General features: G+C 44.9%; 3 protein-coding genes across 3 annotated transcripts in view; all 3 read left to right on the top strand.

Annotated features, from left to right (window-relative positions):
• Dpp10 (Dipeptidyl peptidase 10) overlaps window positions 1–20,080 on the top strand; it is a 655,550-nt gene that overhangs the window by 360,635 nt on the left and 274,835 nt on the right. The window lies entirely within an intron of this gene.
• Window positions 1–20,080, top strand: part of LOC143374584 (uncharacterized) — a 115,460-nt gene that overhangs the window by 64,703 nt on the left and 30,677 nt on the right. The gene's annotated exons all lie outside the window — the stretch shown is intronic.
• Window positions 5–5,514, top strand: LOC143374875 (uncharacterized). Its single transcript, XM_076823426.1, has one exon. The coding sequence runs from the start codon at window positions 220–222 to the stop codon at window positions 5,512–5,514; it is 5,295 nt and encodes a 1,764-aa protein (XP_076679541.1). The 5' UTR covers window positions 5–219.

Raw genomic sequence — 20,080 nt, 5'->3', positions numbered from 1 at the left:
CTAAACTAATAACTATTTTAACCACTAACAAATTGGTCCTTCGAGCCGGAGTAGTCGCGGTGATTGAAAAATCACTCTTCTTAAAAACCAGCGAACAAAGGAATCCGTTGCGTAACCGTTGATCCACGAGACTTCGTACATTCTCGACCCAGTTCGAATTCGTAAACAGTGCCGGGCGAAACTGTTTTTCATCTACCGGACGTTCTTGAATCTGAAACAATGGATAAGATCGTAAACGAACAGAGTACGTTGTTCAAGCGAATTTCAAATCTCAAGGAAAACATGATGAAACTCGGGAAAAAGAAAATAACGCGAGGTGTAATCACCTCTCGAATAGACCTACTGGAAAGCTACTGGACCACGTTTAGCAAGAATGATGCGAAAATAAACGCAGGTGCTACGGAGGAGATTAAAAAGAGTTTATATTTTACCGAAGACTACTTAAGCCTCGGAGAAGAGGCGTACCTAAATCAAAAAGCCGACCTGCTTGACCAGCTGGACGCTCTTCCTGTAAGAAGGAAGGCAGATGAACAATCCGGGACCGACTCCGATGAAACCGATTCCTCTCGTGGTAGAACTCTACAAAAAATAGCTCTTCCGACATTCGCTGGAGACTATCAGCTCTGGCCAAGCTTTCGAGACCTATTTATTTCCTTGATAATCAAGAACTCGTCACTCTCGGCAGTTGACAAACTGCATTATCTAAAGTCAAGCCTATCGGGAGAAGCTGCGCGCGTGATCCAAAACGTGACGATCACGGCCAATAATTTCAAACGCGCGTGGTTAGCGGTCTCCGAACAGTATGACGTTCCCCGTCTTCTGATACACGCTCAATTAAAGGCGCTAATGAGCTTGCCTGCTATGAGCTCCGCGTCTGCTCGAGAATTAAAGGATTTGTTGCACGGTACTCAAGATGCAGTGGAAGCTTTGGAGACACTGCACCTACCGGTCCAGCACTGGAGTGCGTGGCTGGTTTACCTGACGGCGGAACGCTTGGACGCCGAGACTAGGAAGGACTGGGAGACGTCCCTCGGTACTTCAAAGGAGCATCCCACTTTCCAGCAGCTTTTGGACTTTCTCCGCACCCAAGTTAGAGCCGCGCTGGCTTCTGAATTCAGCACCAGCGGATCAACGAGCCAGCAACCCACTGGACCATCTGGACAGCGAGGAAGAGATCGACAACAGCCACCGGCCTCCAGCGGTGCGACGCGTCGCCCCAAGACGCACTGTGTGACGCGGAACAACGCCGGGAATCAGAAGTGTGCCCTTTGCGCCGGGGAACACTTCATACTTTACTGCCCTTCGTATCAAGCTCTGGGTCCTCGGGAGCGAAAGGCTAGGGTAATAGACAGGAAATTGTGTTTTAATTGTCTAGCTATGCATTCCTCTCGCGAATGCAAATCCACAAAGCGATGCCAACTCTGTCTGGGTAAGCACCATACAACAATTCATATTCCGGTCGAATCAGTTTCTGCTCCTAGCACTAATTCACAGGTAACGCAACAAACGGGATCAACTAACCAGGGTGTCTCTCCATCGTTGAACTCGGTCACTCCAACGACTCATTGTGCTCAGACTCAAACGATGGGCGCTGCAATGCTACTCGCTACGGCCTTGGTTCGGGTGGCAACCGTGACGGGCGAGGGAATCACAGTCAGGGCGCTGATTGACCCGTGTTCCGAGGTGTCGTTGATTGGTGAGAGTATCGCTCAGTTGTTAAAGCTTCCCAGGACTCCAACAAATATTCCGGTAATAGGCGTAGCGAAGTGCAAGACATATTCTAAGGGCGCGGTAACTCTAACGGTCTCTCATCGCAAAGACAAATCGGTGAATCTTGCGGTTCAAGCACTGGTACTTCCACGGCTGTCGTCCTATCAACCTAGTCCCGCTCAATTGTCTACTTCTATGCCGCATTTGAAGGATCTCGAACTCGCTGATCCCGAATTTCTATCCTGCAGGAAAGTCGATTTACTTCTGGGGGCGGAAGTCTACTCGCAGATTATACTTGAAGGGTTAAAACATGGCCCTCCTCGCACGCCCGTAGCTCAAGCTACAACGCTCGGTTGGATACTTACTGGCCCGATCACTGATCGGGGACAAATTGCTCGCGCGAATACCGCGGTAACACTCCAGTGCTCGACGGAGACCGATATCTCAGAACTCTTGCAACGGTTCTGGGCAATTGAAGAGGTATCGACACCCTTTACTTCGTTAAATGAAGACGAAAAGGCGTGCGAGGAGCACTTCGCGCAGACGCATACTCGTGATGACAGTGGCAGGTATGTCGTGCGGCTGCCGTTCTCGCGTTCCAAATCAAGCCTCGGATTATCTCGCGCGATTTCCGAGGTCCTCTTACAAAAACTCGAAAAACGATTCAGAAACTCTTCCGAACTGGAAACGGCGTACTGTCAATTTATGGATGAATATGAGTCACTTGACCATATGAGTCTAGCTACAGGAGATTCTCGTGATATTTCGAGTCACTATTATTTACCGCATCATGGGGTAATCCGCGTTTCGAGCACTACTACAAAACTCCGGGTAGTTTTTAACGCGTCGTGCAAAACGACCTCGGGTCTCTCGCTTAACGACCTTGTACATAAGGGTCCTAATTTGCTTCCTGAGATATTTGATATTTTATTACGATGGCGTCTTCACGCCGTAGTGTTCTCAGCTGACATAGAAAAAATGTACCGCCAGATACGCGTGCATACCGACGATTGCGATTTCCAACGCATTCTTTGGCGTAAGAAAGCGTCAGATCCGGTAAAGGCGTATCGACTGCTCACTGTCACGTACGGGATGGCGTGTGCGCCTTACTTGGCCATTCGTACACTAAAACAATTGAGCGCGGACGAAATTGATCGGTACCCTTCTGCCGCGCCGTGCTTGCTTAACGACGTCTACATGGACGACGTTATCTCTGGAGCTGATACCATCTCTGCAGCGCTCCACATTCAAAAGGAGCTACTTTCTTTGCTCAAGGCGGGCGGTTTCAAACTCCGAAAATGGGCGTCGAACTCGCCCGAGCTTCTCAAAACGCTGCCGCTCGATTATGTGGCAACCACTCCGGAGCTTTCTTGCAATTTTGAGGGCACCTTTTCCCTACTGGGATTGAAGTGGCAAACCACTTCGGATTGTTTCTTGTTCTCCGCTGCGCCTAAAAACCGAGACAACGCTCTTACAAAGCGTGTCGTCTTTAGGGAAACCGCGAGTCTGTACGACCCGTTAGGATTTTTAGCTCCGGTAATAATCGCTGCGAAAATTTTTGTGCAATCTCTCTGGCTTTTAAAACTGGGATGGGATGAGCCTCTCCCCTTAAATCTTACCGAAACCTGGGAGCGTTATTACAACGGATTGGGCGCTCTCTCCTCTTTGAGGATACCTCGATGGCTGGCCGTTAGAAAAGACTCCGGATTCTATGAATTACACGGCTTCGCCGACGCGTCTATTACGGCGTACGCCGCCGTAATTTATCTCCGTTCCTTGTCCGAGAGTGAGCCCCCTCGTATTAATCTAGTCGCGGCCAAAACACGAGTCGCTCCATTGAAACAAATATCTTTGCCACGGCTCGAATTGTGTGCCGCCACATTACTGGCTCGACTGACAATACGCGTTCTTCAAGCTCTAAACTTACCTCGGAGAGAGGTTCATCTATGGTCCGATTCTACGATCGTTTTGAGCTGGCTGCAAAAGCAGCCATCTCAGTGGACGACATTTGTCGCTAATCGCGTTTCTGAAATTCAAACGACATTACCAAATGCGAGGTGGCATCACATTCGGACAAAGGAAAATCCCGCTGATTGCGCTTCGCGAGGAATTCAGGGGGACCTTCTGAAAAACCTTACGCTCTGGTGGCAAGGACCTTGCTTCTTGAAACAAGGTCGAATCGACGTTGAGTTTAACCGAGTGGTCGAGTTCAGCACGACGGAAGAGGCACGCTCGAAATCCGTTTGTCACATGACAACAAAGGATGACAACACCCCGATATGGGAAGTCATCGTCAAATACTCTTCTTACAAAAAATTAAATCGTATAACCGCGTGGTGCCTTCGTTTCATTTCCTTACTTCGACGAAAGTCCGTGATTGAAACTCAATGTAAATACATAACGGCTCCCGAATTAGAGGTAGCCCGACTTACCTTGATAAGATTGGTGCAGCGCAAAGCCTTTGCTCGAGAAATCTCGAATTTAGAAAATTCCGCTTCTATTTCCCGAGGCCCTCTCGCTCGTCTAGTTCCCTTCGTGGATGCTCAAGGCATTCTTCGCGTCGGCGGTCGGCTGAAGCACTCCACGCTAGACTTCGACGAAAAACACCCGATTATACTACCGGAGAAGGGAACTTTAACACTGTTAATTGTACGTGACCACCATGAAAGGGCGCTTCATGGCGGTACACAACTTACCTTAAGTACTCTGCGTCAAACTTACTGGATTCTTCGAGGACGTCGCGTTGTCCGCACATACATTCACACTTGCGTCACTTGTTGGCGATGGCGAGCCAAAGCGTTGCAACAACGAATGGGGGATTTGCCCCTCTCCCGCGTAACTGCGACGCGACCGTTCTTAAACACTGGCGTGGATTATGCCGGGCCCTTCCATACTAAAATCTCTCCCGGCCGCGGTTACCGCACTCGAAAATCTTACGTCGCCGTCTTTATATGTTTAGCCACTAAAGCGCTACACTTAGAGCTCGTATCGGACTATACTACGGCTGCTTTCTTAGCCGCGTATCGGCGATTTGTTTCCCGACGCGGCCATTGTGCCTCCATGCGTAGCGACCGTGGAACGAACTTTGTAGGCGCCGACAAGGAACTTCGACAGTGGTTCTCCACTGCAACTTCCGAACTGGGCGATTTGGCCCCCCTACTGGCCGACATGGGAACGAAGTGGGTCTTCAATCCGCCAGCAGCGCCTCACTTCGGCGGTATCTGGGAGGCGGCGGTAAAATCCATGAAATTTCACCTTCGCCGAGTCATCGGTGATACCCCGATGACATTCGAGGAGATGGCGACGTTGCTGACACAAATAGAAGCCTGCCTCAATTCTAGGCCACTAATTCCCTTAAGCGACGAGCCGGACGATTTTAATTTTCTAACGCCCTCGCACTTTCTTGTAGGCTCTTCTTTGATAGCCGTGCCTGAGCCGTCTCTTGCAGCAGAGCCAAGAAATCGACTTTCCCGCTGGCAGTTCATACAGCAGATGAGAGACCATTATTGGCAACGTTGGGCCGCAGAATACCTGCAAACGTTGCAAAGCAGAAACAAATGGGTAACGGGCCATCCAAACGTTCAAGTGGGCGACCTCTGTCTCTTGCGTAACGAAGCGACGCCTCCAACCCACTGGCCCATCGGACGGATTACTGCCGTTCATCCGGGGAAGGACGACCTTGTCCGAGTCGTAACAATTAGGACAGCTTATACAACACTGCAACGACCAATAGCGAAAATCAGCGTCTTTCCCTCCGCGTCTAGCGACAGTGTTCCGACGCGCTCGATGCCAAAACAAACCTAACCTTTCCCTCGCACCGTTACCGAGTGACTAACATTCGTCTCGTAGCCGCGACGAAGGCGGGCGGAATGTTTAGGACTGTATATATTGTAATTATTAGATCTAAGTTCTACATTGTTTTAGTTACTAAGACTAGATTAACTTGCGCGAAACTGCACGCGCTCTTCCTGGTTTTGGGGTGAAAAGTTAACGGTGTCACCATCTCGACGATTGTCGCGGCAACAATTGCCTTCTCCCCACTCTCTCTTTTTCGCGAGCGCCGATCGCGATCGCGAATACTCGAACCAGTCGGTCTCCTGGAGTCGTTCACTTTGCAACTTTTCTACCTCAAACTCAAATCCAAACCACAGTCTTTATGCTATAAAGGTTGAGACTCGTTTCTTTGTGCTGTTCAGTATAGCTTACAAGGAAAAGTGCAGTGCGCAGGTTTATTATCAGACTCGCAGTTAACAAACAAAATACCGGTCGTGATACTCGCGCTGGTGAAAATTCTAGAATTCGACTTACTCTAATTTAAACCTAGCTACAATTACCTTAACCTACTTAAAGCTACCTTATAAAGAACTAAACTAATAACTATTTTAACCACTAACAATGCGTATCATCCAAAGAGTGTGGCTTGGTGAAACGTCAAAACGGAAAATATTGATTTTGATACCTATAGGAATAAAGTATCTGGGCTTCGGGCTAGTGTTGTTGCAGCTCAAACTGACTCTGTGCAAGTTCCTATGGATTTACCATTAACTAATCTATTTGCTGATGATGTTATCGAGAGGGATAATTAAGCCAAATAAATTTTAATTATGTTTTTTTTATATTCTATATTATTCCTTCATATTATTCTTTCATATTATTACTTGTAACAATATATATTTCTTAATCATATATTATTTCTCAATTTTTCCTCCTCTCACCGCCTAATTTTTAAGAATTGCCGTTTCAATAATTATTATTTCTCTGCGTTGGGAAAAAAGATTTCTGCTGACGCTGCATAATGCTATTTCGTTCTTCGCGCCGCCAAGTGATATCGCCCTGCACGGCCGCTCCAGAGGAGTCGAATTACGCGATATCGCGCGAAACGCTGCGGCGTTACATCGGAACGCTTTGAAATACTGTTAGCTTTAGAATGCATGCGATTCTATCCCCTATATAGTGGTGTCTCTTTCCCTCTTAGAATTTTAGCGTTAAAGTAATGCTCCGTCTCATTCCCTCGAAGACGCGGTGTCGAAAAACGCCAATCTTTCCCGACATCGTCCGAAACAATTTGTAATGCATATTGGTTTGGAAAACAATTTCTAGGACAGTCCCCACCCTGGGTTAGGTCTGAAAAAATTTGGGGTGGGCCAAGTTCTGAAAGAGATTTTTTTCCGGGGGTCAATGCCTCCCTCTGAAAAATTTCCGACAGTGGTCCAGGTCTGGAGAGGCCTCCGCGGCGGCTCGGCTCGGACTGATACCCTCCACGATTACGGCTTCCCCCACTCCGCGGCTCGTGCGCGCACAACCGGTCTTCCTCTCCCCGCAGGCCCCGCGCCCATGTTTCCCTCCGCCGCGCTCCCCCGCGCTCCATCACTTCCTCCCGCCCCCGCACTCCCCTCAGAGGACCTGGTCTAGAACCCGCCTTGCTATACTACTATCCGGACGAAACATATGCAAGTGATATGTAGAAGTAAACAGTATATTTGCGTTGAAAAATATATTTTTTTCTCAGTTTTTCCGAATGCTCGTCTGCATTTGCGTGGACGGGATGACAATCAAATCTCGGCATAGCGTGCCCACAAACGTTTCTAACACTTGTCGGAACGCCAACCTCGTCGTAAACGTTGACCCTTTCAAGTGTTCCAAAGTGGGCGAAACTCGTAAAAATGACCTGTGCGCCGCGCGCAGTTGCACCAATGGGACTGTCGCGTGCGCCTTCGATACTTCGCCACGACATATTATATTTATTGGTATCACCCATTCGTTCGCGTACACGTTCGTAGATATGCAAGCGTGTGGAATAGCACTCTCTGGTATTAACCTGAATCGAAGGGACAATACTTTATTCCAAAACCACATTTCCCACGTTTCTCACGTAAAGACATTCATCGACCTTCTTGAATTAGTCGATCGTCGCCGAACCGACGCAATCGCTTTCCGCATTTCAGCACGCCACGTTATGAGTCCCGATTGGCAGTCGAACGTCTTGCGTGATCTCGACGACCAATGGGGAACAACATAAGAATTTCACGATCTCACTTAGTAACAGCGCACGGCAACTTGGTGTTACCGGAAGAGGTAAACACGACGGTTAATGGATAACTGGTGTTCGCTTCTAACAAAGGTCTCGCGCGACCTTGCTGTACAGCCAATTCTGAACAGCGACCATACTTTAAAATTTGTAAAAATATATCATATATACAGGGTCAACGTTACAAGCTGCAACCCGTGCGCGCGCGAACTTGTACAATGGCAACACCGCCTCACGGACGCATTCCACTACAACCATGCGCCAATACTTCCGCCATCTATGAGCCAATGATGAAAGTGTAGTTTCTTTTAGGTGCCAGGAGAGGGTGCTTTTGACTTTCGTCAGTGAATATTAAATGTGATGTAGCAGACGGGTATGAAAGCGGTAGCCATTTTGAGAGTGCAACCGCGCCGATCCCGTTATCTACGTATTCAATGGTTCAGCAGGGGTATTAGACCTCGCTGACGCGTTAGTGGCCCGGGTTAATGAATTTGGAGCATTTTTCGCATAACTTTTGAACTACAAAAGATATCGGAATGCAATTTGCACCATAAAATGGGGAAAAATTATCACCCTCTAATGATGGAAATTTTATCAAATTTTACGGTTACTTAATTTTTCTTTTTTCAATTAATTAACCATAATTGTTGCAAGAAGACTTTGCGAACTCTTTATTTAAATACTTTATATAATGTTTTTTTTTTAAATTCATCATTCTGTCATTCAAGTGACAGCAATGGATTCCTTGTATTCTTCTGATTAAATTGGCAAAAAAAATTAAATCCGACTACTTTTAACGAAACGGGATTTCAATCCTGCAAACTAATTTTATGTGTAATATCGTTAATTGAGACAGTGAGAGTAAACAACGGACTAACCCACATTCTTTTCGAAATTGAGGTAGTAGCAATAACGTATTCCAACTTGGAACCATATTCTTGAGCCCGGTGTGTGCCACTATGTGGTGACATACGTTAATATCATCTTTTGAAACGACACGCCACTTTTGTGTGCTTTGATACGCAGGTGGCGAAAAATCAAGCCAACGCTATCGTAGCTAAAATTATTGAAATTGAGACGGGTACGAGACCAGTCGGCACATTGTTTTCAAACCTCGTTACCGTAATCTGGGGTGCGAGTGGTAAACCGGCCATAAAAGCGGAGCGCTCGACTCGCTTACCTGAGTCGGGAAATTTCGAATAGTTCTTTGCGACGTTAATTTGAAAGCGACCATCTTAAAATTCTCGAAGCTCGGGCATCACCGCTGTGCAGCGCTCGCTAGCAGCTTCGAACGCCGGACCGGTGCGAGAAGTGCCTTCTCGCATGTATCGCGACATTCAATTTCTCTTACAAGCCTATCATTATATTTTCCTTAAATTGATTCCGCCCTTATCGTTGATTTCGTCCTATTGTTCACCTACACTACTTTCCTCTAGGTAGTTTTCATATTTATTTATTGCTTGCTCGGCTCGCCCAAGCGTGGCAGGTCAGCTTGGTGTGCTTGAGTCGGCGAGCCATGAGCGTTCTCAACGCACGTGGGTTCGGCGATTCGCGTGCAAAGGTCGCCGATTCACGTGCCTTCAGATTACACCTTTAGGCGCGCGTAAATAAATAAATATGAAAACTGAGGAGACTATTCCGTGCGATTGTTTTCAGATCAAATTCTAACACGCAAAGAAGCGGGCGAGTAAACCGATAATACCTAGAGCAAAGTAGTGTAGGTGAACAATAGGACGAAATCAACGATAAGGGCGGAATCAATTTAAGGATAATATAATGATAGGCTTGTAAGAGAAATTGAATGTCGCGAAACATGCGAGACGCACCGGTCCGGCGTTCGAACCTGCCAGCGAGCGCTGGACAGCGGTGATGCCCGAGCTTCGAGAATTTTAAGATGGTCGCTTTCAAATTAACGTCGCAAAGAGCTATTCGGAATTTTCCGGCTCAGGTAAGCGAGCCGGGCGCTCCGCGTTTATAGCCGGTTTACCACTCGCACCCCAGATTACTGTAACGAGGTATGAACACAATGTGTCGACTGGTCTCGTACCCGTCTCAATTTCAATGATTTTAGCTACGACAGGTTTGGTTTGATTTTTCGCCATCTGCGTATCAAAGCCACAATAGTGGCGTATCGTTTCAAAAGATGATATTAACGTAAGTTTCGTTAAAAGTAGTCCGATTTAAATTTTTTTTGTCAATTTAATCGGAAGAATGCAAGGAATCCATTGCTGCCATTTTCATATTGATACGATGAAAAATAAAGAAATTCCGTTACGGCGCTTCGTATAATAAATAACTCCGGATTATTTATATTTGATTGGTTTCGAATAAAATTTCTGCCTATTATTGGGAGCCAATTTTTTATTTAAAATAATTTTATGCCCATCTCTGGTTCCAACTACCACTACTGCAAGGTGGGGAACGTACCCTTCAATGCGGCCGCCCGGTCTAGTCAAAATGCGCAGGCTGGATGCGCGTCATCATTATGTGGTCCCCTCTTCGAAGTGACAGAAAATGTAACCTATATGCTACATGACAATGAATGTTTATTGGCTATTTCGTTCTTTTACGCTACATTTGTGAACTTTGTATGACTTAACAACCTTCCAAAATATTATTATTACGCCGCAACAGTATTTTTATGAAATCAGGTATAGCATATAGGTTATGTTTTCTGTCAGTTTCGAGGAGGCGACCACATAATAATCACGCGCATCCTGCCTGCGCATTTTCATGTACCATTCCAAAAGGTGATATACACAGAAGTCACTACAGGTGTGGCGTATACGAGGTGTGTAAATAAAGTAATGAGACTGGCAACGTCGCTTTCGATCCGGCAACGCTGGAGACGAGAGGCTTTGAGCAGCGTCAGGTGCACATGTGATACGACTCCAGTATGAGTTTGAACTCGCTACAGTCATTTGTTTCTCCGTAGCGTTAGTTTTCGTGAAACAGTCTTTTCTTGTCCGTCCTAAAAATGAGTGGCGTCAATTTTGAGCAACGGTGTGCTATCAAGTTTGCTTCAAACTTGGACACAATGCAACAGAAACATTTGAAAAACTTCGGCAGGCCTATGGAGAAAGTGTTTTGTCAAGGGCCCAGGTTTTTCGGTGGTTTAAGGCATTTTCAGAAGGAAGAGAGTCGATTAAAGATGAACCACGAAGCGGAAGGCCTTCAAGTGCAAACACCGATGAAAATGTCAACAGAGTCCGGGATCTTGTGCGTTCAGATCGACGGTTGACAGTCAGAATGATCGCGGAACAGTTGAATTTGAATCACACCTCCGTTCTTCAGATTTTGACCAATGAATTGGAGATGAGGAAAATTTGTGCAAAAATGGTTCCGAAAAACCTTTCCCAAGACCAAAAGGATCTCAGAAAGGAAAGGAGTCTTGACTTTCTGGGATCGATTGAAAATGATCCCCGTTTTCTGGAACGTGTCATTACTGGTGACGAGTCTTGGGTGTTTATGTACGACCCAGAAACCAAACGCCAGAGCATGGAGTGGCACACTGCAACCTCTCCAAGGCCCAAAAAAGCACGAATGAGCAAGTCGAAGATCAAATGTATGCTGATTTGTTTTTTCGATAGTCACGGAATCGTCCACAAAGAGTTTGTGCCTCAAGGCCAAACGGTTAATCAACACTTTTACCGAAAAGTCCTTGAAAGACTTCGAAAAAGAGTCTTTCGTGTGCGACCAAACATCAAAAACAACTGGGTGTTGCATCACGACAATGCGCCATGTCACACTGCAATCTCAATAAACGAGTTTTTGGCCAGTAAAAACATTCCTGTGTCTCCTCAGCCTCCTTATTCACCAGACTTGAGCCCTTGTGACTTTTTCCTCTTCCCGAGATTGAAAAATCACCTCAAGGGAACTCATTTTGGGACACTTGAAAACATCAAAACAGCTGTGACCAACCAGCTGAAGGCTATTCCACTATCCGAGTTCCAGCAATGCTATGATGATTGGAAGGACCGTCTCCAGCGCTGTGTGGCTTCCCAAGGGACCTATTTTGAAGGAGACAATATTGCATTGTAATTATATTTGAATAAAAACTTGAGAAAAAAAATCAGTCTCATTACTTTATTTACACACCTCCTAATATCTAAAGGGTTAAAACATTCAGACACAAAAATTGTAGAAAAAATTCAAAGAATGCTAGCGAAACAGCGACACACCCCATTAGTTACCCCTTACTTCCGATCTGTGCATGCACTACATTAAGGATAAAATCGCAAAAAAGGAAACCAATTTGTGAAAGTAATGATACAGGGACAACTAGCCTATTGTTTATCGGCGCCACGAATTTTAAAAAGAGCATTATATAAAGTATTTAAATAAACAGTTTGCAAAGGCTTGTCGCAACAATTATGGTTAAATAATTGAAAAAGAAAAATTAAGTAAACATAAAATTTGGTAAAATTTCCATCATTAGAAGGGGATAATTTGTCCCCATTTTATGGCGCAAATTGCATTCCGTTATATATTGTAGTACAAAAGTTATGCGAAAAATGCTCCAAATTCATCAACCCGGGCCACTAACGCGTCAGCGTGGTCTAATACCGCTGCTGGACCATTGCATACGTAGATAACGGGATCGGCGTGGTCGCACTCTTAAAATGACTACCGTTTTCTTACCCGTCTGCTACGTCAAATTTAATATTCTCTGACGAAAGTCAAAAGCACCCTCTACTGACACCTAAAAGACCCTGCACTTTCATCATTGGCTCATAGATGGCGGAAGTATCGGCGCATGGTTGTAGTGGAATGCGTCCGTGAGGCGGTGTTGCCATTTTACAAGTTCGCGCGGGCGCGAGTTGCAGCTTATAACGTTGACCCTGTATATATATATATATACAGGGTGTCCCACTAAGGAATGGACAGCGCGATATCTCTTAAAGTATTGTCCATAAAAATATAAAAAAAATAGGGAATTGCATGGTTCGAGGGGGCCCATTTATTAGCGCGAACGAATTTTGTTTTCGATTATTATTTTAAAAGATACGATGGTCAAGTTCGGTTTTTCAAATGGAACTATTTTTTTTGAAGACCTGAGTTGATAGTGCGTTCCAAGACAAATTCAATAAGCTTTAATGTATACACTTTATTTCCACTGGTTTTTAAGATATTGCGCTTGCAAATTTACTGATTTTCACTGCAAGAAACCCCTCTGGAATGGCAAAAACCGGGGGCGGTCTTACTGGCGCTACGGGTGGCACTGCCTGTTGAAATGGATACTTACCTGCCAAAGGTCTACGCTAGAAATGGCAGGCCCAAAGGCTGGACAATTCTTTTCCGTCAGAAATGCTACTTAGGTAGGTACATCTGCAGTATCGAGAAGCGCATCGTTACTTTTATTTCGCACTTGCTTCTACGCTCGGATGGCCGGTTCTTTTGGGAGGGATGCAAGTTGGATTGGTTAGATTAGGAGGAGTGAAAGTTGCTAGACTAAATTTCAACCATAGGGAGCAGATTGTATCAGAACCAATCCAACTTGCATCCCTCACAAAAGAACCGGCCATCCGAGCGTAGAAGCAAGTGCGAAATAAAAGTAACGATGCGCTTCTCGATACCGCAGATGTACCTACCTAAGTAGCATTTCTGACGGAAAAGAATTGTCCAGCCTTTGGGCCTGCCATTTCTGGCGTAGACCTTTGGCAGGTAAGTATCCATTTCAACAGGCAGTGCCACCCGTGGCGCCAGTAAGACCGCCCCCGGTTTTTGCCATTCCAGAGGGGTTTCTTGCAGTGAAAATCAGTAAATTTGCAAGCGCAATATCTTAAAAACCAGTGGAAATAAAGTGTATACATTAAAGCTTATTGAATTTGTCTTGGAACGCACTATCAACTCAGGTCTTCAAAAAAAATAGTTCCATTTGAAAAACCGAACTTGACCATCGTATCTTTTAAAATAATAATCGGAAACAAAATTCGTTCGCGCTAATAAATGGGCCCCCTCGAACCATGCAATTCCCTATTTTTTTTATATTTTTATCGACAATACTTTAAGAGATATCGCGCTGTCCACTCCTTAGTGGGACACCCTGTATATTGAATTTAAAATTCTAAACGATGTTATACTTTAGAAACGAGATCATCTAGTTCAATTGATCCAGCCAGCACTTCCAGCAAGGCGATACTCAGTTGATTTTAAGTTTATATCATTTTGACGTGCGTTAAGAAAAGTAGCACGTTCCAGTAGCACGGTCGATGAAAAATCCCCAAAGTCCCTAGATTTGATGCAGCGTCACTGCTGTTCGAAGAAAAATCCCCATAGACCTCATATTCACGCCGCCTGTTACATGTTTAAGGTACTTTTTCTACCTACTAAATGTTTAAGGTACTTTGGACGCGTGTCCTTGCCGCGCAATGCGTATGCGTCCGAGGATCGGTGCGCAGACACGAAAGATAAGGCGCGAGAGGATGGAACGCGGATTCTGCAATTCAAGACTCTCTCGCGCGGCACCTATTCGAGATTAATTACCCAAAATAGAGGAACCGCCTCGTGATCGCCACGAAAGAATGCAACGTCGCCTTCGTGTAAATATCTGCCAACGGAAATGCTTTCACGCTCCTTCAGACGCCCTTGTCACACTTATAATCTCAATGCATGCTTGATATGCTATTTCACAGGGAAGGTGGAAGATAGGTAAGTAAACCAGATATATTAATATTAAGATTTTCAAGATTGAGATTTATTGAATCTAATTATCCAACTCGACAATATTATCGACGATTTCCATATAAACATCATCGTTGTCATAGAGTGTATCATCACTGACTTGTTCGGCGACAGTTTGTGATGCGTAATCACGGGCGTGAAGCCCCGATACCGCGTTTGTAAAAACGGCGCATAGTGAGGAAATTTTGCGATTTTAAGGCTAAACTACAGTAATGAAATTTTTTAATTTTACAAATTTAATACAAATGTGAATTGAAGAACTATATCCATTTTCGTGGTCAAAACATCAAAACTTATTTTTAATATATAAAATTCGGCACTTTTACGTTCTAATATATGAGAAACTAAATTATCCGAAAAACAGCACTTACAAAAATTACGAACGATAAAGATTTTTTTATTTACATTTATACACTTTTTTCTTTGTTAGATCATGCCTCTGCTACAGTGCAGCAGAGCATAGTAGATGGGTTATCGCTCCTGACGACAAACAAACATCCATAATACAAACAATCAAACAGAGGATCGAAGGTGAATAAAATCGTTTAAAAAAGAATAAAAAGGTTTGTGAACGTTTAACATGTAAACCAGTCTCGGTCACAGTTATGTCGTATGTTAGACAAGACACACTGGATCGTGTTTAAAAAATGCATACAATTACAAGATTAGCAACTATTAGCAATTAATAATTACATTTATAGCATCAAAATAGTCCAACGTAAAATAGAAATGAAAATCATTGCAGGATATTATGGGATTGATAACTATTGTATGTATTGAAAATTGATTCTCAAATGAAAAGGTTATTTCTAAAACACTACTTTAAAAATTGTATAAATTACGTATTAAAAACTGAAACATAATTATTTTGAGAACAAAAAGATATCTTACGCACCACCAGGAATTGAATCCATGCCTTCAAATTATTTTCAGATCTTTGGATAACGCAACATAAGTGTTTGAAGCAACTTGAAAATCTGGATTAATTCTTTGCGATCGGCCTAACCTCATAAGAACATAAACATTTGCGAGTCTATACGAACTTTGTATTAAAACATTTAACAGCAAAATTGATGGCATTTGATACTCATATTAGTTCTTCATTTAATATTTGCATTTATTTTGTCGAATTCAAAAATTTATTTTTGTGGTTTTGGCCATAAAATCGCGAAATTTCCCCACTGTGCCGCGTTGAAATAATTTTTTTTTACATTAAAGCAGTTTCGCCAAACTACGTTCTTTGGGGCCCCCGCACGGCTCCGTTGATTACATGGCTCTATACAGATTATCGTCTTCGTCATCGTCATCGACCAAAAAGAACGTTTGTTGGGAATATCAATTTAACCAAAATAGCTCACCCCCCTAGTGGTCTGCCGGTGGTTCATCGTGGGGATCATCAGCATTATAAAATACTTTTAGGAACACATCTCCGTCGTGAACCGCTTCCGCCTCTTGCGTTGTTCCATCCCGAATTTCCTCACATTGCACCGTGACATAACGACATGTCACGTATACTGTTGGGCTGGAGGTGCGTGTCCGCTGTAATTCGATACGCGTGGTAACACATAGAGCAAGCGTGACATCACGTCATTTGTTTGAAACGTTGAGGGTGAGAGAGAAAGAGCGCGAGAGGGTGCGAAGAAAAGAATTCGAAGCGATAACGAATCATGACTCTAGGCTAGGGTAGGTAGTTAGTATATTCAATCAGAGTCGCGGAGTCGTTCGGTAAAGATATTGAAAGACGTTACGTGCATAAGTATCGCGACACATGGACATATTCATAAATTCATACGAGTTATTGACGGGAGTGATTCTGCTCCTATCTACCGAAGAGCAGTGCAGTGAGTGGCTAATACCGTGTAGCGAGTACTTACTCTGTCTCAACGAGTATTTGAACACCCGACGAATATCAGGGAATGCGCATCAACGTTTGACGTTATTTAAGAATACCCTTGGAATAGCTCGAACACACGTTCGCAATATAATAGCACGGATACTCGACGAATTGAACGCGCGAGACGCATTGCATGGGTCGTCATTGACGCGCCTCATTCTTCCCCTGAGTTTTCGATATCCGGACCAGGACTGGATCACGTGGAAGAGCTGCATCAACCACTCATTCCTGATCGTGCGTGTCTGGTAATTGAAAGCTGAAGTAGAAGAAGAAGTCAAACATGGAAGCGTTCATGGACACGTTCAGTGTTTTCTACTAAATGGCAACGCTTTTAGACTTAGAATCCACTTCGGAATGTAGGAACTGGATGGATCAGTGCGACGCATGCTTACGACTCATCATCGAGTATCAGCGCGGCGAGGGAGTGTCGGTGGCATCGTAACAGCATCTGGTATCGCTACTCGCGCATATAACAACATTACGTACGATCGTACAGGAACGGGTGGGGCTCGGGGTTTCGGGTCAACCGACAGCATCCAAGGTCGTATGGGAGGATCTGGACACCGCGTTTCGGAATCGCGTTTCAACTAGTGCAGTCATTAACGTGGGTTACGTCGATCCGCGTCAATTTTTGGCGGATGCCCGACGAATGGTGCTCTCGCGCATGACAGACGCTATTGGAAAACATTCTGGTGTGTCCGTGAATACGATTCTGAACGCGGAGTTTATGTTGAACGATAATACAGACATGAAAAGTTTCGGGTCGCGAAATCGCATACTGTTCAGGACATCGTGCGTGCGCGAGTGGTATTCGAAGTACGTGGTAGCTCCAACGTTAGTGGCGATCGAGTAGTTCCAAGATCGCGATACTGGATGGACCCTGAAGGCTATGCTAAATCTCCCAATAAACATTAATAAGCATAACCGTCTTCGCGCCGGCTGCTATGTACCACTTCCGCGCGACGTCATTCTTAAAAGGGCAGTGGTTAATGTAAAGAGCGGACACAACGCGTGCTTCCTATAGTCCCTCGTCGCCAGTTTGTATCCTGCTTGCACGCATGGGGAGAGGTACGCGTCATACCCTCATTACTCAACGGTACTTCGTACGGACGCTGTGAATCTCCCCGTAACGTTAAATCAGCTGACGAAGTTCGAGAGGATGAACGACGTGTCGGTGAACTTGTACACCTGGACCGACAAAAGCTGCATGCCTCTGTGTTTGACCGAGGATAAGCGGAAGAAAACGATACCATTTCGCGTGCATTCAAAGTATGCCGAGGCTCATATCGAAGCAACTGGGCAACCACAATAGCCAAGTATTCGTTTGTGATAGGTGAATAAAATATGGGATATTTCGATCGATACATTATTTATTCTAATGTTTATTATTAATGCTATTATCGTTGCAGGTGTCTCAGCTTCTTTAAAAATTTCAAAAATAATGAGCGAGCACCATTCCTCGTGTACGCGGACTTCGAGTGCATGCTGGAGGACGTCGAGCCTGCGGAGCGGAGTCGTACGTACACGTAACAGCAGCTCAGAGCTCATTTTTCCGGCGACGCGTCTCTGTGCCGTTATCGCGCATATCGTCACGAAACTGAGCGCGTGAAATGGTTCGTGCAGGAACTTCGAGGCTTTGCGGACATCGCGTATTCGTGGTTGCGGAACGCGAAACCGATGAACTCTTTGACGAGTCAGCAGTTATGTAGTTTTAACGACGCGAGCGTGTGTCACGTGTGTGGATGGCCCTTCGCCGACGAGGACAGAAAAGTGCGCGACCATTGCCACTTGACGAGCGAGTATCGAGTTTAACTTAATCGGTTTACCGTCCCGCGAAGCGTTCTATAACCGGCTGAAAGATAGCATGGTGTCGGAGCTCGATTACGCGCACGCAGCGAACGTGTGGAACATTTTCCGTGTACGGACATTGGGCGAGTACAGTGATTTGTACTTGAAGACGGATGTGTTGTTACTCGCTGACGTATTGGAGAGTTTCCAGACTGAGTGTATCGCGAATTATGACTTAGATCCCGCGTATGACTTTACACTCCCAAGTTTCACGTGGGACGCGATGCTCGAGTACACCGGCGTACGGTTAGAGCTTCTGACGGACGTGGACATGTTACTGTTTGTAGAGCTTGGGATTCGCGGTGGTCTGAGACAGTGCTCGCACAGGTATGCCTATGCCAACAACAAGCACCTGCCGACAGGGATATACGCCATGTCGAAGCCGTCGAAGTATCTGATATACCTCGACGTCAACAACTTGTACGGATGGGCGATGTCACAGACTATGCTGTACGGCGGGTTCCAATGGCTGGACGATGCGCCAGTGGCCGCGCTCGAAGTAACATCCTTGCCCAAGGACGATGGACCCGAGGTATACCTGTTGGAGGTGGACATCGAATATCCCAAGGAGATTCATGACGCAAACGCCGACCTACCATTCCGCCCGGTGCGCGAGCACGCGCCACACGGTAAACAGACCATGCTGCTTAACACGCTCGACGACAAGGAGCGATACGTAATCCACTATCGCTACCTGAAACAGTGCGTACGCCACGGATTACGCGTGACGCGAATTCATCGGGTGTTGCGATTCGTTCAGTCGCATTGGTTGCGCGACTACATCCAATTGAACACCGATTTGAGGACGCGCACCGCGAGTGAATATCAGAAGATTTTATATAATTTAATGAACAATGCGGTGTACGATAAAACGATGGAAAACGTGAAGAATCGCGTAAACGTGTGACTGGTGACTCAGTGGGACGGTCGTTACGGCGCGGAAGCGCTGATCGTGAAGCCGAACTTTCACAGTCGTACGATCCTCTCGGAACAGTTAGTGGCCATCGAAATGCGAAAACTAAAACTGAAGTTCAACAAGCCCATATGCGTGGGGATGAGTGTGCTCGACGTATCGAAAGAAGGCTAGTATGGCTGTGTTCCGAATCACGCATACTGCGCATAGACTGCAGCGAAAACCGTTCCGGTTCAGTCTATGCGCGCATTGGTGTCGTTGGTGGCACATAGGATTCCCTAGAATTTTCCCACTTCTAGCATATGAAGCGTGCAGTTTATGCGCGCATGCGTATTTGTCTCTTTACGCCACTTTACGCACGCTTTGAAAAACATGCACCAAATTATGTGGTCCTCTCCTCAAAGTGACAGAAAATGTAACCTACATATATGCTCCATGACAATAAATGTTTATTAGATATTTCATTTTTTTACGCTGCATTTGTCAACTTTTTATAACTTAACATCCTTTCAAAATATTATTGTTGCGCCGCAAAACTTTATGAAATTGGGTATAAGATCAATGTCCGCATTTCTAATCATGTAAGAGTTCCGCTATCGTAAAAATACATTTTTATTATTTATTTGTGCATCAATCGCCAAAAAACTTATTAGACGTAATATTTAACCTCCCCTTTACACATAAAACAAACAATAAGTATTTTGAAAAACATTTTAACCTAATAATGGTCTATTTAATATCTAGTATAAAATGTCTATTTCTGCTCAGCGGAAATGCTCGCATTTCTGCTCACGAGCGTGACCCATTCTCTGCTTACATATCCACGTGCTATAATTATATTTTGGATAACATAAATAAAGATAATTATTTAAAGGTTTCAATGCTAATTATTCACCATTCGGAGCTACATCAGCCAGTAAAAACCATCAAATGAACCAAAATTTTTAGCAATCTGGTGATGACATTGTACAATACTGATAATTTATCAGTAATCTTAATAAAG

This window comes from Andrena cerasifolii, chromosome 11 (genome assembly GCF_050908995.1).
Source record: "Andrena cerasifolii isolate SP2316 chromosome 11, iyAndCera1_principal, whole genome shotgun sequence".
Taxonomy (NCBI): domain Eukaryota; kingdom Metazoa; phylum Arthropoda; class Insecta; order Hymenoptera; family Andrenidae; genus Andrena; species Andrena cerasifolii.
This window is presented reverse-complemented; position numbering and strand designations above follow the sequence as displayed.